Below are 25,228 nucleotides of genomic sequence, written 5' to 3'. Positions count from 1 at the left end.
TTGTTCAAAGCCAAAATAGTCATGATATCAAATGTGAGGTTTGGGATCATCAGCATCTGCTTGCATGCCAAAAATGGTTAAGCCAAGCCCCGGCATCTTCCTTTAAATATGAGATAGCAAGTAAGGAGAAAGCTCTTTCTTTGAAATTTTGGAGAGCAATTGCCAGTCAGTAGGCATTTCTGGGATACATAAACAAATAATTGAGCCTGGCATAAAGCGGATTCCCATGGTTAATAGGAACAGGTTTCCAGTCCACGCTAAGGGAGACTTTGGTCAGTTCTGCCAACAATCCTGTTGAGTCCCTAGTCGCCTTAGACATGATCACTCCTGAGTGACCTGTCTGTCCTGCTTCCAAAAGAGCTCCCTGCTGTACAAAGGAACTCCAACGTATGAAGTGGGAAGGACGACAACTGGACTGCCAATGGAGGAACTCATCCCTGACAAAACTCTTTTTAGAGGGCATCTTCACTTCTAAGAGGTGGCGATCTGAGCAGTGAAAGGTTTCTTCTCTGCTCATATCACATCTGCAAATTCACATCCAGCAGACTTGCCTCGAGCCCCAATGCCCTCTAACCTATCTTTATTGTCTTCAGTTGCTTGCTTTTAACAACCATTTTGCAGATAAAATTTTTCAGATTTTAAAGTCGAGCTTGGGGTGATTGTGGAGCTGGAGATAGACACAGCTATCCATGTCCAGTAATTCTTTGAATGGAGTTATCTCTGATCAGTTTCCATTTATGAGCCCTGATGATGTTGACAGGCTGCTTGGACTGGGAGAAAAACCACCTGTCTTCTCAATCTGTGTCCACCTTGGCTGGTAGTCCAAGGAGTGAATACACTGAGGGAATAATCTTGTCTTATATCAATGCCTCCTTCAAAAGGGTATGGTTCCTGCCTGTTTGCCTAAATGAGGCTATTATATGGCCCCTCCTGAAGATACCTAATTTGAATCCCCTGGACCTTAACATCTTTAGACCAGTTTCAATCCCATGCTGGACAAGGTATGAAATGGCTAATCTGGTTTACCCAAGAAGTTTCAGGCTTCAACTCTCATCAGCCCCCCACTACCATAGCCAATGGTCAGGAATACTGGAGGGCATTAGATTATGGAACAGCTGCAAGATGATGTTAATGGGACATACAGAAGTCCAAAAAGACAGACAGATGTGACTTACCTGTACATTTTTCTTCCAGAAGTGGATAGCCAGGCTACAGTACCAGTTCCAGGGATAAGAAGCATTTGCCCTGTCGTCTTCACAACTTAACTGCAATGAAAACTGGAGCACAAAATGTTAAGCCTGTATACAAACTAGACTAAATGGGCTAGATGGGCTGGAAAAAATGAAGTTGGGAGAGAGGTCCAAATGCCATATTGCACATGTAAGAGATAAAAGTAAGGAAGGGTAGAAGTCAGAATGTCCTCCAAAGAGCATTAAATTCAATAAGTTCCTCTTGAGGGCATTTTTCATTGGAATGTAACTAGTTTATTTATTTTATTTAAAACTTTTCTATACATCCCATTACAGACGTCTTGGGACAGTTTGCAACATCATTAATAAAATAGAATAAAAACAGAAATAAGAGTAGGAGCAGCTGAGCTCCCCTATGCAGCAGCACCCCGAATTGAACCACAGCAGTGCATTCTGAGTGTCTGCTAGTGCAGCAGGAGCATCCTTTACGTTTTTTTCCTCCTGAAATGTGGCTTCTGTTGAAGATAATTGAAGTGTTATGCAAGTATGCTTGAAGTGTAGTGGTGGAAGCAAATCAGCTCAAGGGATGTCCTCTCTCACTTGGCTAATGTCATGACCTTACTGGAATGCCCTCATGGACAGGAATGTCCTAAAGCAGCTAGGTTGGCCTATTTTTTCCCCCAGACACTCTTATCCATGCTCAGAGACAGAGACAGAGAGAGACAAAGAGAACCAGATACACTTGGTTTTGCCAATGCAGTATTTCAGGGGTTATTATGGGAGGGGACCCCACTAACGTTGCAAGTTTATTATGAATAGGCATTCCTTCTGTTGACAGGTACTGCTTGGATACACTGAACCTGATCTCGCAGAAACAGCTACCACAGAAATTTTTAGAAAAAGATGCGTTAGTGGTTACTCAATGCCTGGAGCTGATTTTGCTGTAGCAGACTACCCCTATTAATGTATTAGTGCATGCCTATTAAACCATCACACAAAAGCTGAGGTTGCAGGAATCTTTTTTTTTCAATTTTTTTTTTCTGCTCAACTAAACCCTGTGTCCTGGTTCACATGAAACACTGAGCTCACTGGGGGCTCTTTGAAGCTTTTCAGTTCCTATGAGCCACAGCATGAGCTTTATAACATTTTAAATATGCAACCTCTGCTTGGGGTTTTGTGTTGTGTGAACCCAGCCACTGAGGATTACTTGAACAGCCTTCAGTTAGTTGTTGCAAGGATTAACTCGCAAATAACCGTTGGTGATTGACTTTTCACAAAATGGCAACCCCTGCTTGGAATGCACTGCAGCTCGTTGTGGGCTGGCTTTGTTGGGCAAACTGGATGCGTATCTCCTAGCTGCTTCTTCATACTCCAGTGTTCTCATGGGTGTCCTGGAGTAGCCCACTCAGCCAGACCAGACTGATTTAATCTTACCTGCGTCTAGGAAATAGTAACCTTCCTTTTGCAATCAGGTGTCTGCTTAAGTTAAAGGCAAGGTCACCTGACACTGAATTGCAAAGCAGTTGACTTGGCTGAGGACAAGGCTTCCTGGCTTGGCTTCTGTAGGCCAAGTGCTACAACTTAGCCAATCTATTCCAAAGTAAACCGTCCAAGTGCTTAATCTCCTAGAGTCCATCTCAGAGCTGGGAATGAGCCAATACTAGACAGCAGACACAGGAAAAAGACATTCTTCTGAAATCTCCACCCAAGCAACAGGGGAAGAACTAGAGGGGATATGCCACAATGAGGAAGTAAGTGGAGGTGGGTCTTTCTGTTCCAGAATAGGTGCCGGGTGCCATGAGTAAGTCTCCCAGAAAGTAAATGAGCTTGAGGCAGACATGCAGATATATTGCCCAAGATTTTTCCAGTACAGGTGCCCAGGTGGTTTTCCCCATCCAGTGAGAGGCAGGAGACCTGATACAGGCACCAGGAGAATCCTGCCATGGACATATGTAGTCCATCATAGGAACCCAACAGACAGCCTAGCACAAGGCTTTGCTATCTAGACCATGTTTTCTTCTTTGTTTGCTCTTTGCCATCAATATGCTTCACTGAACTTACTGTTTGTGCCGGGCAACTGATTTGTATCATCTGATCATTCTTTTCCTGGTTCTTTAATAAATCTTAACTCTGTTTCCTCAAAAATCAGACTGTGTGTTTTTAAGGGTGGTGAAAGGTTGGAGGCTCACAAGAGGTCTCACCAGATTTTGGAGACATGCTATGCTATTTCAACACCCAGCCTGTACTCAACATGCTGAGAGCAACCTGCAACCTAGCTGTGCTCCCCTAAGGGCACAGGTTGGATGCAAAGAAGCTCATTACCAAGGACCCCAGTGGGATCCTTGGCCAGCCATTCCCAAGGGACCAAAAGCAGGAAGTCTGGGCTTGTGTTGCTCTTGGTGGTGGCAGCTGATACCAGTCAGCCCTGCTGCATCAGACCCTGTGCCCTCAGGCAGAGTTGCCTGCAAAAGGTTTACTTCACTTTACTGCCTGATTAGCCAAAAAGCTTTAGAGCACAAACAACAACACCTTCTTCCAGGTATTCAGATGCATTTTTAAGACTCTGCCAAACATAAAAGGAAAAAAACAACAACAAGGAAATCAGGCAAAAACTTTCAATAGATCTTATGGAAACAGATACAGTCAGACATAGTTTCCAGTATCACACTTCCCAAAGATCTGCCTAATTAACATTCATTTCTTTCCACAGAAGTTACCTCAGCACACACACAAAACTTTGTTTTCTCTAGATTTCAGAATTACCTTTCTACACTTAAATAAAACTGAACTGTGTTAAAAAACAAACAGACCAAAGCCACACAAGTTAAAATGTTTTTCAATGTCCAATCTTTAAACTAGCTTTAAAACCATAATATTTTTCTCCGTGTTTTATATCCTTTTGGAATCCAGCCAAACAATACTTTCTTCCATCTCTGCTCAGCAAAACCATTATGTTGATTGAACTGAAGCCAGCATGTGCACTCATGACTAATCTTGCCAAAAACCTTATTCAAAAAGGAACAAAATTGCATTTGTGATGCTACAGATAAGGCAAGAGCTTTGATTATAGGAGTTGGCCTTTTTAAAGATTTAGATAGGCCTGTTTCTAGATGCAATATATTCTACAAATAAGATAAAATACTTGTCTTGCCAGGAAATTTGAGGAAGAAGGGTAAATTCCACTGTCAGATCTGAATTTCATGCAGCCATCCCCAACAAAGTATCCTTCAGAAGTTTTGCACTCCAGTTCCCTCACCCCAGCTAGCATGTCCACTAGTCAGAAATGCTGGTAGTTGTAGTCCGAAACATTTGGAGGGAAACAGGTCAGGAAAGGCTGGTTGAAAGGAAAATTCTTCATTTCAGTCCCTTCAGTCATCCATTTCATTATCACAACTGGTCAATAGAATTTTAGAATTACTGTAGGCAGAACACTCTGTTTTGTTTACAAAGGACTTGCTCAATCTCATGCTGTAGATTCCCCTTTTGTTTTTGGCTAGGCTATGTTTTAGACTGTATAGCTGAACATACCATGAATTATGGGATTTCAACAAGGCAACTGAGTCCCTAAGTCCAGTTCCCTCATTGTCTAAAATTTCTCATATTGTGACATCATATTTAGCATTTCACCTCACTTCCACTCACCATAACTGCCTGCTGATCATGTGCATGTATTAAATGCAGAACACGGTCACCATAAAACAAAAAGGTTCTTCTATGAACCTGTCTCATTAAAATCTTCACCGAAGAGTCTCATTATGTGAGATGAGCTCGGTGGCACCCTGTATGTTGAACTTCCTATGACCATTCATTCAACGTCTGTCATCGTTTTTTAGATGTCAAATTTTTATTTGGGATTTTAGTTCCCTTTACTGTGACTGACCAGTCCTGCTTTCTAATCTGCCAGTATCTGTGATGTTATATGCCATTATTCTTTTTCTACTTTATCACACACCAGTGTGATAGAAAGCCTAGACACACAAATTTAGTTTAAATGAATAGACATCATGAGGTGTGAGCTAGATACTAGTGGCCACATACCTCAATCACCTTGAAAAATCAATGGTGGTAGCTCCACAATAAATTCTATATTCATTTTGTGTAGTAAAAGGAATGTGGCAATTTAGCTAACATGATTTCAGGGAAGGATTATCCAAATAAACCAGATGCAGCTCTTATTTTTAAATGCAAATTTCCCTTCTTTCCCTCAGTCCAACTGAGCATGCCACAAGGCAGCAATTTAATGAGCTCTTGGTTGATCTGATGGAACTTTAAGAGCAACTGTAAATTGTATTTTATGCAACACAGCAAGTATGTCTGTCTCCCTACAATGGAAGTGCATGAATTTTTTACTATGTATACTGGCTAGTTCACATGACTTTTTTTGCATTCTCCCTGCCTCATAAGCATAAGACAGGACAGACTGTTTCATGACATGTTTGAGCAACAGGGAATGAATAGCTAAGACCAAAGATGAAATATTTATTAATTTGTACCTATCAGAAAAATACTGTAATCAAGATTGTCTCTAAAGACAGTATCCTGCATCTACATTCCCATCAATACTATCACTCACAGTAATGCTGCACTATGCCTTCTGTTTATTTCATGTATGCTATGGTATAGCATGGAAAGCCGAGGAATTAGTGACTAACAGCCTTTATGTCTGCTTACTGTTGTCTTCATTGTCCCCAAATAGGCGAACTTGGGTTGAGACTGAAACTCTGCAATTACAAAGACCAGATAAACAGTGAGCTAAGAGAACCCTGCTTAACTAATCCAACAAAATAGCATTTTCAAAATGATTTAAACTAATCTCTAAAAGGTGAAACTGGAAATTGATATGATAAAATGAGCTGCTATATGGTTGCTTCAGCAACAGCAACTTCTTCAACCAGAGTTAGAAAAGCAGTCCATGGTTTACGTTGACAAATATGACATCTCAGTGTTCACATACTACTGGAAACTAGGTTAGAAATACTCTATACCACTTAGTACATTAAACAGTTAAGGAAGGAATACAAGATACAGAAGAAATACACCACTGTTCAGTGTTGTGTCTAATACTAGACATCCTTGTTTAGTCACTAGTTACCCAGCATCCTACCAGGGCCCATTACTAAAATCTGCCCTACTCAGTCCATTCCTTTAAAATGGGCTGGGGACTCAGAGCACCAACAGGCAGTAGAGTATTTCCCACTGTTCCTCAGAGTGATATTTAGCGGGAATTTTGGAAAATTAAATGACAACTGCTGCGTTGTGCCAAATAGCTGTGTTGTGGCCCAGCAAAGGACACTTTGCCTAGGCCCTCATTGAAACCTAGAGCCTGCTGTGCTGCAGATTCAACATGCAGTCAACTCCTTTGCCATTACATGCGTGACAGTAGTAGAAATATGATTGGGAACTGAACACATATGTGATTCATTTCCAATACTAGTCTCTGCATGATCCCATCTTTGTGTGACTGCCAAAATTTCTTCATTAAACAGAGTGGAAGAGGCCAGAGACTTGTCATAGTAATAATATAAATAATTCTTACTATTTTGTCTGGTTACTGAAAGTCTCATGAAACAAGCATCTTTCAGCTCATAAAGGCAGAACAACAGCTAAACTGAAATGGTTGACTTTTAAAACATCACCTATCAATTACTGTAATATAATACACAAACTGAGAATATAAGCATTTGAAAAACAAATGCATACAACAGGCAAAATTGTTAATACTGAAATGGACTTCTATCAAACCTCTACATGGGGTATGACTCTAAGCAAGGGCAGTAAAGTAGTAGCTATGGTATCGCATTTGTATGCCGCCCCGTATCACTGACAGTCATACTGAGACATTATTTCTGCTTGTAAAACTTGATCCCATTCCAATCTATTTGTATAATCATGTGGGAACATTTGACAATAAAATGTTCTGTGAAACAGTATTCAACTTATCTCTTGGGCAGGGTGGGGGGAGTAGCAAGGAATTCTTGCATGTGTAATGTCTGGAAAACTGAATATCTGAATATTCATTGTGGTTAGGATAACAAATAGACAGAAACAGCCCTTGTTTTTAAATTATGCATAAAGCCAGTGATTTCTCCTTTAGTGCTGGCAAGAATCATGGTTCAGTATATTTACGCTCTCAAAAACTACACTGAAAAGCTTCCAAAGAAATTTAAATTTAAATATGGAAGATCTAGTTACTGTTTGCATATACTCTGTTTATGGCGTGCCTTGAAGTACATTGCGTTTCGTTAATCCATTAATGATTACTAATGTGAAATTCTGTTGCCTTGCTAACAACTGTTTTTATTCTAAAAATAGTTGCTTTTAAGCACACAGTAGAACACAAAACCTCTTTAGAAACTATTAAGTGTGTATAGTGGCTAATTCTGTATAAAGTTTACAAAGAAACTTAGTTTCACTAACGTAAGATTAAAAATAAGCATTGAATAACCACTATGTATACATTTAACCTCCACAAAAACTTGTTAATACTCAAAATTCACCAAAAGAACCAAGACGAGCAGGTAATGTAGTTATACCAATGCTACTTTAAATGAATATGTATTGCTTATTCCTTAACAAATCATAGCACATCAAAGTGAGGCATCACACAAACCATTTAACAGGGCCGATACCAGAACGTTCTTTAATGTCACTCTGTAGTTAGTTATGTAAGCACACTTAAATCAAAGCCCACACAATTCCACTGACTGATAGAACCAAATGGACTTAAATCCCAAAACCCCTCTCTGCATAGTTGGAGGTCAATGCTTTCTCTTCCTTTTCCACTAAATTGCTATAACCTCCGAGATCAAGTGCTATCTCAACAAGCACACATAATCAAGAAGCTGCATTTACAAATGCAGTACCAGAAGTACACAGAATATTGAGGAAAGGCTGAAAACAATTACTTTTTATTGTTCAGATATAGATCACATTACATATAAAATACATTAAACATTAGAATGGTGCTTTATTTTAACAAGATATAATCAGAAACATTTGCTAAATGTTAATAAATCATAGATGCCTAAAAATCTTAGACTTAATAACACAATTTATGAAATTACAATATGGGGCCTACATGGATTTTTTAAAATCCTGTGCTGTGCTATCTCTGAATTCTGCACAATGGTCCAATATAAAGATTGTTCTTTGATTTATGAAAAAGCACTGAAGGTCTATATGTATTACTGGATATAGGCCTCTTATTTTTCTTCACTGAAACATACTTCTCTTCCTTAGGATGAGGTGCATGTATTGGCTTCCAAGGTATGGGGTTGTAAAAGGCTGGCGCTGGATAGGCATTTCCATCTGGATATCCTGAAATGTTTAGAAAGGATAAACAGTTAAGAACTGGTATTTGTGCTAAATTTCTCTTCAAGCTAAGATCTTTGGTAGGTTAACTATAATATGTTATCTAGGGCACATTCCTTTGCATATTTAGAAAAAACCCTACAAATCATAGCATTTCCTTGCAAGCCATGCTGGATGTGCAATGTTGAAAACTGGAGGACCTTTTCTGTTTAAAGATGCACAGGGTTACATCCTTAATAAATAGCATTAATTTAACTTGATCATCTAAACCTGAAGATTTGTGACAATTGGATTGATTTCACAAAGGACAGCACTGTAAATCATCCATCTAACTAATATATGATCTGCATAGAATAGTAAAGTTGGAAGGGGCCAAGAAGATCATCAGGTCCAGCCACCTTGCTCAGTGCAGGACTCCAAGTTAAACCATCCCTCTCAGATGGGATAGTTCATTTTAATATATTAATCAGGGTTTACTTTCACCTCTACAGGGTCCTGATAAACACATTTTCTGTTAGCAAAGGGGGGACCACATGGTCTATATTCCATTTGATCATATCTGACTTGAACTTGAAAGATAACAAAGACTTCCATCCCACAAAACTTTATATGCACATATGTTGCATTGTACAGTAAACAAAAAACAAAATAGAAATGTTCTGAGAATAGAAGCATCAACTTTGAAGCAATTATTAAATGCTGTTGTTCACAGGCCTCCTTTTCATACTTATTTTAACATTCACATTACTTCTATGTATGTCCAGTATGGTAAGATAGGAAGCAAGCATTCATTAGGTGATTAATTCACAGTCTGAATGAATCAGTGCCAGTTTTTGGAATAGTATAACCTCAAATGTAATAGTGAGGAGCATTTAAAAAAAACATTTTAGGTCAACTAAAAAGTTCAAATCTGAAGTATTTTATCTATGTGTCACTCTGACTAACTTTTTGGACTTTGTACTAGTAACTCTCTCAGATGGAACACCCTTTTTTAAACTGCTCAGCTCATTTTGTGTTACAGAACCCACCATATTCTTAATACAGATTGCATCAGTTACTTAGAAATGTATTTATAGTTTTAGGGAATTAAGCTAGAACTTTGGCTTAGCATACAACTCTGAATGCTCTGATGGTCAGACCATCGACTAGGGTTAGGTCTCTCAGGACTTGTAAGTTGTGTGAATGAGATTTGATTCTGTCAGTTAACTTATTCTTTCTCCAAACATTAAATGAGAAGGGATCAGACCAATATAAATGTGCAGTATGCACAATATGCATATATTAATTCTACATTACTCTGAGTGTATTCTTCTCTTATGTGACATATATCTGAATAAATATGTAGGAATAGTACTCCCCAAAACAGGTCAAAAGCAGAAGATCTATGCTGGATCACACTAAAAGCTTGTGTAACCCAGCATTTTGTTCTAACCAGTGGCCAACAAAAGACACACATGAGAAGCCCACGAGGTATGAGTACAGTATCACCCTCCTACTCATGTTCTCCAGCAGCTGGTATACAGAGGCATACTGCCTCTGATATTGGAAGTAATATACAACCATCATGACTAGTAGGCAATCCCCACAGCTATACCTTCTAGAAGCAAATTCCCTAGTTTAACTATGCACTATGTGAAATGCTTCCTTTTATCTGTCCTGACTCTCCTTCTCCCCTAGGCTTGATTACAAGTGAGGGAGAAAAACATCTCTGTACCTACATTTCCTCATGAAGATGGAAGTGATCAACAGAAAAGGTTCCAACATGCTGCTTTTCAGTCCTTACTTCTTAGGGCATAATTGTTTACATATAAGGCACAATATTAAAAATGGTAGGCTTTTCAAATTATTTTAACAGGTTAAACAGCAAATATTAAGCCATTTGCATTTAGCAGTTACATATACTTCTATAATGCTTATTGGTTTAAAATGGGAAAGCTTGAAACAAAAGCTTTAACTGAAAATGTTTCTCTGAATTCTGAGGAGATCTTAGGTTTTTAAGCACAGACTAGCAAATGGAGCAAAATTGGGATGAGGAGGTTTTCCTCTGTTTACATGTAGCCCTGCCTTCTAGGCACCAGTCTGCAAGCAAGGAGGGGCCATTTCTTCCACTAGTCAGTATTAAAACTTTCTCAACCTGGAGGTGAACAAGGAAGTAATACTCTTATGTGGAACTTTGTGTAGATATGCTAGAATAAAGTGGTTTTACTTGTTTTTTAAATTACTTTAACAGAAGTAACATTTATAGTCTGGACTGATATTATACATCATAGTTATGTGTAAATATTGTCACATAATGTGCAACATCTCATACAATGAAATATAAAAATAATGAAATTCTTGTATTATTTTTATAGCTTTGTAATATCACAGTGGCTAGGTTTCAAGATTCACACAAGGCAATTCCTGGAAAAGGACATTTGTGTGTCTTCCTACCGCTGCACTCTTTGAACAGCCTCTCTGGAGAATCAGAAAACTTCCTGAACAGTATGGGATGTAGTGCAGGAAGCTGCTAGAGGAAAGTGAAATCACCCAAACGTGGGTTGATGCTCTACAGGACAGCACAACAATGTCTGCACAAAATGCTTCTCCCTGATGTAGGGTGATCCCAACAGCCTATTCCATACTGTTTGGGGAAAACTGGGAAGGTAGGGGGAAACATTTCAAAATTCAGATCTCAGAATACAGCTACCCAAGATAACAATGCTGAAAGCCAGTTAATTTTCAGCAGTACTTGTTATCACTCTTTTTCAGAGAAGGGTAAGCATTCCCTGTGGGCTATACCTAAAAGGTGACAGCAGAGATGGATTGCCTTCCCCATGACAACATCTTTGTCAAGAAAGGAATTTCAATGCATTTTATTAGGGTGGTCAAAACAAGGTCTGCAATATGTTTCGCTGTGTGAACAAAACTGGAAATAATTTTTTAAATAAATCACTTAGACAAGAGATGGCAGCTGTCAACAAGTTATGATATCTTAACACAAAGAATGAAATAAATATGCACCACCATTTATAATTTGTATTTAATATATTTGTATAATTTGTATTTAATGGTAATTTATTATGTTCTATTGTATTTCAATGTATTTTATTGTGTTGTAAGCCGCCCTGAGGCTTCGGCAAGGGGTGGCATAGAAATGTTATAATAATAATAATAATAATAATAATAATAATAATAATAATAATAATAATATCAAGTCAAAAGTGCAACTTGTTTTGTGTCTGGTTTGCTACTTAGTATTCATAAAGAACAGCAGTACCTGCCCCCTCATCAGCATGTAACTTTAGGTTAACATTTGTATAATGGCAATATATTTGATGAATAAAAATGGGGAAAATGCTAAGTAAAAAATGTAATTTAATGACAATGCATTACATTCATTATAGTAAAATAATGTGGTTAGAAACAGCAACAAATCATGGCTTTGTGATAACAACTATTTGTGTGAAAAAAGATGGAACGAGAGGTTGAAATCATGTGCCTCATTTCATGTACTAAAGACCAACTGCATTCAACAGGGTTTAGATCTGTATAATTTGATGCAGGATTACAGCGAGACAAATATGACTTTTACAATGCACAAAAACAGTTCCAGATCCATCACAGGGAAGGGCCTGATTTCTCGGATGGTACACTCAGTGGAGAAATAATTAAACATAATTAAACATAAACACAGGAGAGGCTGAACCCTCAACTTATGTTAGGAAAACTGCTTATTATGGAAAGCCCAATGTGTTTCAGGGATGAAGTATTTTGAGAACAAATGCACAAACAAACATAAATAAGGAGTAAAGGAAAGACTGTCATATTGTTCTGTCATGAAGTGAGGTCCAAATTTATGAGCCAGTCCTGAATGATTTTGACATTATATCTTTGATACTCCCCTTTCTGTTGGATAAAATGATTCTAAATCACAACAGTGGTTGCTTCATTTGCCTTCACAAATCTGAAGATCGGACACAGCATTCCAAGGAGCAGAAGGAGAATGAAGAATTGAAAAATGCAATCTTTGTGCATGGTCTATTTGAGAGAGAAGATCTGGAAAGCTTATTTTGAAACTTTTCAGTATGGTGACATGTGTTTCATATCTATGATTGATTGTTTCATTTATGGCTTGCTTTGTATTTCTGTATTAATTTAAGTGCTTGATTATGGGCTGATAGTACTTGGTTAATGTAATAAAAATGTAATTTTATATCTGGTGTGCTGTGTTGCATTTGATTTATGGTTTATATTCAACTGCCTTCAAATCTTTCAGTACAAAGGTGGATTAGACATTTAATAAGTTCTTAAACAAGAGGACAATTCATGACAGAATCACAATGCAAAGTCAGCAAGTAGAAGCATCTTCTCCCATTTTCAATTTCATTGAATTCGACTGACCAAAATGAATGCTCTGAAAAGCAGAAGACCTTACATGAAATACCACTGAGTTATGGGAAAACAATGCATTCACACACACATGCACACACACTCCTTGAAATGGGGCAACATCTACCTTTTGTAGTCTCTCCATAATATCATCTACGGATAAGGAATTCTATCTCATGAACATTTTAAACAAAGCCTTTGAAAATAAATAGGAAAGATATCAGAAAACTGATATTGCTATTACAAATTAATTACATACTCTGTTACTCTATCTAGTATAGATACAAACCAGTCAGTTTCCCATTGGCATAGACATAGTCAGCTGATGCTGGGCGGATCTTAGTTCTAGAATTTTGCAGCCATTCTTTGAACATCCTCTCTGATTTTTCTTTTTTCTCCTGTAATTCAGCTTCCTTTTGCCGTTCCTTCTCCTACAAAAGGAACACAGCCAACTCAATCTATTTTATTTCTTTGGGCATAACTCAATCCGTTTTAAGCCCTTGCAGTATGACTAATTTGATTTGGAGAATGTTTCTTATATGTTTAACTCCCTCACTAAAATTAATGGAATTTAATTTACCTTAGGGTTCTAAAAGTTTCAGCTATATGTTCATTATTTACAAACAATCTCACTGTAGTACCACCACAACATAATGTACAGAAATGGAAAGATCCCAATTCAAATATCACTTCAGTCATGAATTGATTATTTAGTCAGTTCTAAACTCAACTGGCAATATGGAACATAAAAGTATTATTTATAATCTGCCATATGACAACATTCTCAAAACAGCTCAAAATACTAAGTTATTTAAAATTTAAAAAATAAATGATAATAGAGAAGTACAGAGTGCAAACATCTTTAAGCTAGGACAAATTAAAGACCCATTTTTTAAAATAAGATCTTCAAGGGATAAAATGAGATATGCATAGCAAAGCCCTCTGGGGCAGGCATTCCTTAGGGCATCATTACTGAAATGGCTTCTGCTCTCATAGCCTATAGCTATTTGCTGCATTTCACTTTGGACAAGGACTTGTGAAGTTCTCAAAGTCTAAGTAAATGTTAAAAGGCAATCTTTCAGGTCCTCCAGTCCCAAATCAGGAAGGACTTTAAGTATTAAAAGCAGCACCATAAATTAAATCCAGATTACTGACATGATCTTGGATCAAGATTGGTGTTCCCACCTGATCTTTCAAGATCTTATCTCCTTCATCTCCCCCTGAACACTCAACAGCTCAGAGAGTCCCCCATCCTTCTGTGTAGCTTTTGCTGGGGACTGAATGGGCTGCCACCGGGATGGGGAAGGTCTGTATCTACCAGCCTAGCTGCACACACCTAAATCTGGATTATGTATATAAAGAGAACTCTAAACATGCAAAAATGCTGCAAAATGTTGTTAGTATTACCATCATTCAATAACTATCATTGTTACTGTCACTGCATCACAGTTTATCAACAAGACATGCTCGACAATTTCAAAGCACTTCTATTATACAGTGGTACCTTGGCTCATGAACTTAATCTGTTCCAGGACTCTGGTCGTGACCCAAATTGTTTGTGAGTCAAGTTAAATTTCTCCATAAGGTTCAATGTAAATAAGGTTAATTTGTTCTGTGACTATTTTTTTTTTAATTAGAAAAATGTGAAGAAGCAAAGTGACAAAGAGCAACAAAATCGCAGCCACCTCCCCCTGCCCAAGCAAGAGCCCAGCCATCTCCCCCCTCCGCAGCACGACCGCAATCGCGCCGTCATCCCTGCACGCACCTCTCATCCCAGCGCGCTGGGGGGGGGGGGGAGAGACGGGCGCGAACGTGGGCATACTGGGGGGGAGAGACAGGTGCAAATGCGGGTGCGCTGGGGAGGAGAGATGGGCGTAAACGCGGGCATGCTTGCGGGGGGGAGATGGGCGCGATTGTGCTGGGGGGAAATGAGTTTGCGGTTGCACTCATGCAGGAAAGACGGGCGCAATCATGGGCATACTCCTGCAGAAAAGGCGGGCACAATCTTGGCCATCTCCCCCCCACCCCCAGCACGATTGCGGCCATCTTCCCACTCGGGAGGGTGGGGAGATGGCCGCCATCACGGTCACCACCCAATGCAGAGTTCGTGACCTGTGTCAACATTTTTATGAAATTTTTGTTCGCAACTCAATCTGATCATGAACTGAGGCGTTCGTGAGCCGAAGTACCACTGGAACTGCAAAATCTACAAACTCAGTTTGGTGACAACTGAGGAAAAATGCAACTGATTTTAGAAACCCTGCTGATCTTCTTATGCAGCTACTAATAATAACTGCATTATGAAGGGCAATTAGAAAATGGATGTGTGCAATCCATTAAACCCAAACATCTGTTCATTGACCAATCTTATTTCACAAATAATTTGTAGAACAAATTAGATCCTCCACATATTAAGATAAATCTTCTTCACCCATTAATTTCCTCTGAAAGTTATCCTAACAATAAAATTATATGACGAGGAGAAGAGTTCATACACTATGCAAAAAGTGCCTAAATGATTTAATTTAATGGTTCATAGAATAGAACAAAACTTTCCAAATAAAGCCAGCAACAAAGCCAAGCAACATGTTAAAGGACAGAATCAAGACCCAACGATTGTTAACCAATTTGTTCAGGAAAAAAATGCATACAAAAAGGTTAACTGGTTGCATACCAAGAAGGCTCAAAGCCCATCTACAATCTCTCTCCAAATGAAAAATTAAAATAAAATATACCTTCTCTTTCTTCTTCTTCTGAACGTCTTCCATTTTCTTTTTCTTTAGCCATTCTTCATACATTTCTTTTGCTTTTTCTTTTGACTGTGCTCTCTCAAGTTCTTTAGCAGTTTTTTCTGCCATCTCCTTACTGAGCTTACGCTCCTTTTCTCTTTTTTCCTATTAATAATGTTCAATATTTTAGAGAGAACAGTGACAAAAATAGCTTATTCGAAGGACAATTTGTCCCTGGTATTCTATGTGCAGGATTTATCGGTATTATTGTCATGATTTGTGCTGTGAGCCACCCAGAAAGCCTTCTGGCTAAGGGGCAGCATTCATTCATTCATTCAATCAATCAATCAATCTTCTTGGCTGCCAGACCTGCTAAATGATACAGGCTAAAAACAGATTTACCATCTTACTGAGAACCAGGCTATGGTTATGATCAGGAATACAGGATCTGCTCCAGTCTATTTAAAAGAGTACAAAACTACTTTTTGTAAACTGAATGTGCAGCCAGCCTTTGCATTGTATTATCTATTATATGCACATTAGTTGTATCATGTTCTATCATTTTTGTTTCATTCATTGGTAACTGGTCACATTATTGCTCTGGTTCACAGAGTGCTTAGTACAGCACTTTTGTGCCTTCAGTCATCTCTCTACAGGAGAGTTCTCAGTTAAAATGTTAATAGCCACTCTTAGATGGGAAAACTGTGATTACACAGTTCTAATGGCTACTGACATAAATGAATCCCAGCAGTTTTGTTATGGTGGCAGACAAGTCTGATATGGTTACTCAAAGTGGAAGCTTTATGTTTGTTCAATCAGGGACAGGCCAAGTCTGTTATATGTGGATTCACTAATACTCAGGATGGAAAAACTCCAGCCTGGTCCCCCATCCAGCCCACCAATCCCCTCCTCTATCTACTCTTCCTTTGTTATGAAAGGAAAAAAAAATCTCCAATCAGCATTCCATAGGGGATGAGAGCATTATTTCCCTGTGGCATACAGGGGCCTTGCCCTGCAGAGGCTTGCCCTGCTTCCTTCTGAGTAGACATGATGCTTATGCTTATTTGGAATAAAAACGTTGTTTGACACTGCTGTTAAGTAATTCAGTTCTACTTCTTTCTCTGCCTTGTCCTGCTAATGTCCAACTAGACGTGCAGAGGTTTGGTGTTTGGGATGCTGATCAAAAGTTCTGCTAGGTTATTCTCTCCTGCTTACTTCTAAGCAGACACGCAGAGGCTTACTTTGCTTAAAGAGTGAGTAGACATGTTTCCTACTATCAATGGTTAGCAATGGAATGGGGGAGAGGTGGCACTGAATGCAACTGAGAGCATCTCCAAAACAGAATACAGCCCTTGTGGTGGGAAAAATGCCACCCCTGATTTAAACTGATACCTGCATGTTAAAAGGTTAGTTGCAGCTGGGCCAAAAATGGGCCAAGCTAATTCCTGAGAGAAGGAGGTATGTGACCCTGGTGAACACATCCACAGTGAACATAGTTGTTTGGCATTACTACACAGCTTCTTAAAAATAATATGGGCAGTATTGGAACCTCAAGTTAGTGCACAAGCCAGTGATCAGTTTTCCTTATTCAAAACAACACCTACAAGAAAAAATATACAATCCTATATCCATTTAACTGGGAAAAATCTCCACAGAAATAGGCTAACTTTTGATTAGGATTATTCTGCTAATTCTGCCATTTAATTACAGTGCAATCATATTCATGTTCAGACTGAAAAAATTCAACTCCCAGCATTCCCTAGCTGCTTGAGGAATGCTCAGAGATAAAGTCTATTCTTCTGTCTAAACATGCAAGACTGCATTCTAAATTCATGTTCATTACAGTCACTAACAGGTCAGTCATCAGGTTTTCTTCCTAAGTACAATGCTGTACAACCCCCCTAAAACGCATAAAACAGTAGAATTTTTGTGTTAAATTGGAAAGTGAAAAAGTTATCCCAAGCCCAAGTTAAATATCATAAAGTAGAAATAACTGGTCCTGTAAAAATGTACAATAACATGAGAGAATGAAGGAACTCTTCACCCTTTTCACCTCTTCATTTTTTTTCTGGACCCATTCTTTGTGTTTCTCTTCCGCAATCAGTTTTTTCTTCTCACGTTCCTGTTTTTCCTTCTTCTTCTCCATTTCTATGTTCAACTCCTATTACGAAAGAACAAAATTACTATTTTGGTTCTGCACTGGATTCAAATGTCTTTATTATTACAAGCATTTGTCAAGAACATTTTGTAACACTAAAAAGGTAACACTGAGAAATTGTTTAAGAGTGAAAATTTAATAGCTTTCAGGGCTATTTTACTCTTAAATATGTTTTAACATATTATGAAGTCACCATCAACACGTAATAGTTTTGTCCAAAGAATATACCATGGAGAGATTGTACACACACAGAGGTTGTATAAAACAGTGGTCAATATATGACCCAAGGAAACTGTAAGAGGTTAAGACGTTAATGTGTTCCAAAACATAAGAAAAGATGATCTCCGGTGCATGACTAACTTCTTATACCCAATTCATTTTGGAAAGGATTTTCTTTCCTTGGGAGCCACTTATCCTTCTCTAAGTATGGCTCAAAGAATCTTTCTGAGATGAACTCTGTTTTAAGATGTTTAAAATCCTTTTTCAAAGAAAAATCATTATCTCAGTTTTGTTTTTCTAGAAGAGGAAGGAGAACCTGGTCTAAAATAAATGAAAGAGACCAAGAAACAGAGAGCATTACACGTGCCATTGCAGGTCCTCATGGATGTCACATGGGTGCCATTGCAGGTCCCCATGGATGTCACATACGGACTACCTGACACAGATTGTTTTCAATGGTGATGTTGGGATGATATGCCTCAGAGGTTTAGGAAGAGCAAACACTTCCATTTCTGCACGATCTGCTGAACTTGGAGAAAGGTAGTGTTTGATCAAGCCCACAATGATCAAACCTAGTTTATTTTATAGGGGAAGTAAAAAAATATAGAACTCCATGTTGATATGCTTTGTGAAAACAATAACAAAATTAAGATATTTGTTTTTAATATAAAGTTAAGATATTAGAGTTTGCCTAAGTGCAGGATCAAGTAAGAAGTTTTTATTATCTGGATGAAACAGTGTTTAATTCAATAAAACCATCTCTTTCAGTCATATTCAATATACAGTGTCTATGTTTTTAAAATATGGAATGAGTAATCTACTTGAATTGCTCTATGTGCACGTGCACTTTGTCGAAAGGGTTGACAGCACACTTACACTTAAAATAATGTCAAGATAAAGTCTGATTATTTAGAAAATTTCTGATTTTCACCTCCACCCCCATATCAAAGTAAGAAATGGGATGGGGTTATGACAGTATGCATCCTGGAACAATAAACCAAATACGATACAATGTATCCAGATGTCTTAGAGCCAAAGACCTCCTTGACTATTTACCTTGGCTTACAGTGTTACAACACTTAAAGAAACACATGCATAACCATTTAGAAATAACAATACCACTGCACACAACAAATGAATCATCACTGAATATAAAAATAAAAAATAAAGCAAGCACAAATGCATTAAAATATAAAACTCAATGCAATTTATTTTTCAAAAACAAGGGAAACAGGCATCTTGGTGCTGACAGTCTGATGTCAACTGTAAAAATAATCTGAGTATTCACCTCCAAAGCTCGTGCTTGTAAGCGAGCACGCAGCTCCTTCTCTTTGCAAAGAAACCATTCTTCCCACGCTGACAGATTATCTTCCATAGGTGACTTATTTTTCTTTTGTGTGCCATCAAAGTGTTCACCACTGTGAAATGACAAGATATTAGTTGCAACAGCTTATATGAATACTATTTTCAAGTAATACAATACAGAACAAATGATGTTATAAAACATTTACAACACTGGCACAGTCATGACATCGTACCCGTAGGCATCTGTCCCCTAGATAGGGTGGATGTGATTTAAGCCACTAGTCAGTAAGGCTAGATTTCTACATAATATGCATGCATACATGCCTTACCCATAGATAGAGCAACTTAAAGTATTCTGACATTGGGTCTCTTTTATGGCCTGCTATCAGGTTTTCTCCTCTAGTGAAATAGTAAGATAAACATATACAAAAGAGTATTTTGCTCGAAACGGCCCACTTTCATTTTTACTACTTGCTCCTCCCTCCTCACACTTAGCTTCTTCTGCAGATCTATTCCACTCCCAACAATTTTTTTCTATTCATTGAATTTTTTTGAAACTTAGCACTTAACAGGTAAGAGATTGATTCTGCATACATAAATTTGCAAAGGAACAATGGGATGAAGGTCTTTTTCTCAACTCTGAACTTTCAGCTTCCTCTTCCCTCTGCAGGGCTGGAGGACCCATTCAGCTGGTCTGTTCTGAGTCTAATGGAATCTATGTCTCCAGAAGGCTTTGGGGGGTTTTCTGGCTGCTGTGGTAGGTGCTCTTGTCTAAGCCCAGGTCTCTCCATGGAATATGAAGATAACCTGAACAGTTCACATGATTGCCCCCAACCATCCTCTCCCCCATCGCAGAGCCCAACCTGCTCGATATACATCTGAGCTGAGGGTGATGAAGCAGGAGGGAAGATGGCTGGAGCTCAAGTGGAGGAAAACTTGGGCCAAATCCGACCAAGCATGGCTTAGTGCTCACTATCAAGCCTATCTCATGGTGGTAAAGGTGACGGGGACACTTTTATTCCACCTGCATCACATCTTCAGAGTGCCATTCAGTGGAGCTGTTCCGTGTGGTTCAGGGCCTTCTACACTTTGGTTCCAAAAGAGGTATCATTGAACCCAGTGTGGTGTAGTGGTTAAGAGCGTGTGACTGGGACTCAGACGACCTGGGTTCTAGTCCCCGCTCAGCCATGGAGCCAACTGGGTGACTCTGGCCCAGTCACAGACTCTCAGACCAACCCACCTCACAGGATTGTTGTTGTGGGGATAAGATGGAGGAGGAGAATGATGTAAGCTGCATTGAGCCCTTTGTAGGAAAAAGGCAGGTTATAAATCGAAAAATAAATAATAAACCCTCGGCAGCCCACTGTGATGAATTTCCGTAACACATTGAGGGCAAAATCACTCTGATTTGCTCCGACTTGAACACCACGGTTGTCCCAGTCCAATCGGCAGAGGTGTCTAGCACACTATCTAATCTTGTTTCATTGGATCCATTTCAGTTATTGCAGCCCAATGATGTAGACATGGTGCCTGGACAAATCCAGCCCACCAGTTGCCCCTTGCCCATCATGGCTAATCTAGGGAGATCTAGGGAGGGGGTTCGCACCTGGACCCAGGAGGCTGTTAACACCTACTTGAGAGAGATAGAGAGAGAGAGTGATGCCAGCCCCCTTTAAAGGTGGCTGTGCTAATAGCACTCCTAAAGAAGCCAGGCCTGTACCCAGGTGATGTGAATAATTTTAGACCAATAGCCAATATCCCCTTCCTGCGCAAAGTGATGGAGTGGGTGGAAGGCACTGCTAAAGAATTATCAAAAATCCAAGAACATACATTCATGACTGCAATCTGTTCATAATTAACAAGTAAGCCTAGAGGGTAGTTGGGAGAATTACAAGGCATGAAATAATTAAATTCATCACGTGATCAAAATATGCTGCTTTTGATTCATGAATATAAGGATTAAATAACTAAATTTAGTTACATATGAAAAGAGTACCAAATGCATGAACATAATACTCAAGACTGAGTTATGAGAGTGGTACCCTTCTTACCCAATATAACATGAAGGTGGTACCCATCTTACTGTGTCACAAAGCCCCTGGTCAGTAAGATGGGTACCACCTTCATGTTATATTGTCTATAATATGTTATACCAAATAATTATCAGTAGTTACTGGCTATCTGTGAAAGAACCAGTGCATTCAGATTTATATAACTTTTTCTAAAAACACCACAAATTAATTTGATGCTTATATATGAAAGGAATGGGCTAATCAGGAAAAGTATTGAAAGAGGAATGTACTGAAAGCTTGCTCTGGCTGAGTACCTGTTGCTTAGTGCTTAAAGTATGTGCTAGTATTCTACCGTGCCACCTTTTTGTTCCACTCACTCAGTAGAATAATTCGAGAACGCAATGTCACTGACATTTCATTTACACTGTTAAGTTTCAAGATTTTTCTTCCTGAAAGGAATAAGGTTGTAAGGAACTACTATAATGGGAGTTTCAAGAATATCACAAATAAAAGTCTGTGATTATGCAGAGGGCTGTTATTGTTGGGTAACCGCCTGACAAGAGGCCCTTGGTATCAATCTTCCTCTTCACCAGTGCAACATACTTGTTTACTTGCCTCTTATTGTGGCCCAGAAGTGTTAATGAAAAGTCACTGTCTACTTGCTCACTAGCTCTCTGTCTGCCAAGCAATTAAGTGAGAGCTGGGATAAAAATGTAATGGCAGCTAGTTACAATACTAGGTAGAATATTGTATCCAGGGCAACTTATTTTACACCAGGGCGACTCATTTTATATTGTTAATTCGTTTTATATTTTTAATTTTTAATGTATTATATTTTAATTGATGTTTTGTGAGCCGCCCCAAGGCTTCGGAGAATGGGGTGGCATAGAAATTTTCTAAATAAATAAATAAAAATAGAGAAAGTAAGTCACTGAGGGAGAGGGCCCACTGAGACATCTTGCCCAAGGGCCCTCAAAAACCTGAAACTAGAGCTGCTTAATAATAAGAAAAAAAAGAAGCTCTGAATAAAACTATTATATATAGAAAAGATTTTTATATGGGAAGCTGTATACAACCTGTGTGTAAAACAGCAACAATCTAGCCTTTTGGATAACCGTACCAGAAACCAAACCATTTCTCTAGGTTTCATTGCAGATCGCTTGCAGAAGAAACTCTGTACAGCAGCGATGAACATGAAGAAATCTAATGCTATGTAACTAGCTGCCCTGCTTTGGGAATCTGGGGGGCAAGTTGATCCACCACAAAGCAGGTGAGGGGCAAGTTGATCCACCTGTACCTACAACATTTTTTGTACTTAGATCCAGTGTGCAAGGGCCTTTTTTTCCCTAGTCACTTCCAGACAGATGACCCTGAGCACCTCAGTTTAACCAAAAGAGCTGCAGCCTGGGCAGCACGTTACCTATGGTGTTTAATCCTCTGAGGGATGGCTGATCCCCCGTTAGCTGGTGTTGCTTCTTCCTCTTGCTCCTTGCGGTGGAAATCTGAGAAACTCTGATGAAAACTTGGCGAGATCAAAGAGAAAGTGGAAGACTTGCCGGCCCCCTCATCGTCGGAGCTAACAGGGGAGGATGGGGTGGAATGGGCTGCCCCTCGCCTGCTCCGTGGGGGCACGGAAGTGGGCATGGTGACAGGGACCTGCGAAGAAGGAACACGAGAGTGAACGGCGGGCAGGGTCTCAGAGGTCGCCCGGCCCACCTCGGGAAGCTCCTGCCTCAACTCCCTCGCCCGGACCCATACAGAGCCCTTCCCCTCCCCGCTCGCAGCCGCCTCTCAACCCGTGGGCCCGGCTCGGCCCACCTCCGTCCGTCCACAGCCCAGCACCCTCCTCCAGGCGCAGCCCAATCTGCGCCCCTCCCCCTAACGGCTCGCTCCGAAGCAGCGACGGCCCGTTCTACCTGAGGCCGCCGCTTCGAACCGCGCAGCGCCTACTCTGCTCCCAGCCGTCCCTGCGGCGCAGCGGACTCCGCCAATCACCACGCGCAACGGATGCCATGGCAACGGCGTTGCCCTTGGCCGTTGTCGCCCGCCCGCCCCAAGCGCGTTCCGGCCCGCCCACTCTCCAGGCGCGGCAGCCGGGCTCCTCCTCTCTTCTCCGGGACGCCACTTCCCGCGCTTTTCGGCCGTTGTTTGCTCTTCAACCCGTCGCTTCCTTTCACATAGTTAGAACTTCCCGCCCCCTCGATCATTGATCTCTGATTGAATTACCTCGACAATGCGGCCGCTGCCGTCACTACAGATGCTCCAGCTGCGTAGCATTGCCGCGCCTCCGTCCGAGAACCTTATGGAAGTATGGAAGGCCTGTCAGGCTGGGAATGTGTGAAATAACAAAGAGCTCGGTGAAAGAATAAACATGCAAGGTTGTTCCAATGTGTCTCCTTGGCTCATAGAAGTATCGACTCACCACCAGCCCTGTGCTCTTTGGATTGGGAGATGACCATGAAAATCTTGCCAGATTACCAGATGTAGGAGATGAGAGAGACCATCTGCATATGGTGAAACATGGTAACCAGTGAAAGGGGCCCAAGTGCCATAGTTGAAGATGCGCATGCCAGGGACATCTGAGGAGCAGCGTTGTGTACTGGATTTTTTAAAATGCAAAACCTACAAGTATCTGAACCAAAATGGGAAAGTTGGACTGCACAATTTTTTTGAGAACCTGGATATACTGAGCATTACAGAAACTTAGTGGAATGGAGAGAACTAGCAGGAGAAAAACTCTCTGAATATAAACTCAACAAGAGGGAAGGGGAATGGCATATTGGAGGTGTTGCTCTGTGCATCAAATAGGGTATAATGTTGAGCTGACTAAAAAACCTAAAAGGGCCAGACAGGATTGCTGTGGATGACAACAACGGGCTCCAAAACTTATTTAGTATTAGCGATATGTTATCTTCCAGAGCATAATGCTCCAGGTGATCTCGTGATGAACAGAGATGGGTGATTTCAGTTACCCATGCTATGACTGGATACGTGGTTCTGTCACAGCAAAGTTAAATTTCTTGATGCCATAAATAACTGTATCTGAGAACAGTCAGTCATGGAAATGATCAGAGGGGATATGACCCTAGATTTAATCCTAAATTGTGTCATACAGGACCTAGCACAAGGTGCAAATTTTGTTGAACCATTTAGAAAGAGTGGCCACAGAGCTATCAAATTTAAGGTATATTTAAAAGGAAAATTGCTAAGAAATTCCTGCACAGTCACATTTGACTTGAAAAGAGGAAACCTCTAAAATAAGAGATCTGGTAAACAGGAAGTTGAAAAGCAGAGTCAAAGGGATTAAACCCCTTCAAAATACATGGAAATCACTCAAAACGACAATAATACAAGCTGCATACCACAGTTCTATGTCTAATCAGCATGGTTAATGAGCAAGATCAAGGAAGATACTTTAAAAAATGCTTCCTTCAGAAAATGGAAGCCTGTTTGGATTAGGAAAACATAACACAAACTCACATGAAGAAGATGCAAGCAGACAATGGACACATTCACACATCAAGACAACCTGCCCTTGCAATATGCCACACTGGGTTGGTTGTCATACAGAAATCCCAGTGTATCGGACGGATGGTGAGTATCACTGTGGTTTGTTGGCCCTTCCATACACATACTTGCTTCTCCCAAGAGACACTGCAGGAGGACCAAGTTGTCATCTCCCTGCCATGATCATGAGCCTTATCAAGCTTGCCATGGCTTTTTCCCCACATTTGAGTTCATGAAAGCTCTCTGTTAAGCTGAATTTTGCACTACCTATTCTGAAAGTTACAGACAGTCCCTTAAACAGGCAACAATAATTATTTATAGCAGAACCAGGAAACCAGCTAGAAAAACATGATAATGGAATTCAAGGAGTACTAAAGGAGGATGACAAAGTTGAAATACTAAAGGAGGACAAGGATATTAAGGAGA

The 25,228-nt window shown here is 39.8% G+C and overlaps 1 protein-coding gene across 5 annotated transcripts; it reads right to left on the bottom strand.

Annotated features, from left to right (window-relative positions):
- Positions 1-1,239: 1,239 nt before the first annotated feature.
- Positions 1,240-23,625, bottom strand: CCDC34 (coiled-coil domain containing 34). Of its 5 annotated transcripts, XM_044426002.1 has the most exons (9): positions 23,522-23,625; positions 22,716-22,951; positions 19,267-19,396; positions 17,655-17,762; positions 15,608-15,766; positions 13,162-13,303; positions 8,417-8,507; positions 5,862-5,911; positions 1,240-1,277 (listed from the first exon to the last, which is right to left on the bottom strand). In XM_044426002.1, the coding sequence occupies exons 1-9, from the start codon at positions 23,570-23,572 to the stop codon at positions 1,255-1,257; spliced, it is 990 nt and encodes a 329-aa protein (XP_044281937.1). In that variant the 5' UTR covers positions 23,573-23,625; the 3' UTR covers positions 1,240-1,254. The 5 variants fall into 5 exon arrangements, with proteins under 5 accessions (XP_044281937.1, XP_044281935.1, XP_044281936.1 ...); XM_044426000.1 differs by lacking the exons at positions 1,240-1,277; positions 5,862-5,911 and having other exon boundaries at positions 8,083-8,507; positions 17,646-17,762; XM_044426001.1 differs by lacking the exons at positions 1,240-1,277; positions 5,862-5,911 and having other exon boundaries at positions 8,083-8,507.
- Between the last annotated feature and the right edge of the window lie 1,603 nt (positions 23,626-25,228).

This window comes from Varanus komodoensis, unplaced genomic scaffold (assembly GCF_004798865.1).
Source record: "Varanus komodoensis strain SLA01 unplaced genomic scaffold, ASM479886v1 scaffold16, whole genome shotgun sequence".
Taxonomy (NCBI): domain Eukaryota; kingdom Metazoa; phylum Chordata; class Lepidosauria; order Squamata; family Varanidae; genus Varanus; species Varanus komodoensis.
The sequence above is the reverse complement of the archived record's forward strand: the minus strand, read 5'-3'. Positions and strand labels throughout refer to the sequence as shown.

Bases quoted from the DNA above. Each gene is read 5' to 3' on its own strand.
- CCDC34 (XM_044426000.1), bottom strand. From the start codon at position 23,572: ATGCTACGCAGCTGGAGCATCTGTAGTGACGGCAGCGGCCGCATTGTC. The intron at 15,767-17,645 runs GTGAAGAGTTCC...CATTATTAATAG, and splicing joins AAAATGAAGAGGTGAAAAGG to GAAAAAAGAGAAAAGGAGCG. The intron at 13,304-15,607 runs GTATATTTTATT...TTCCTTTTGTAG, and splicing joins AGAAGAAGAAGAAAGAGAAG to GAGAAGGAACGGCAAAAGGA.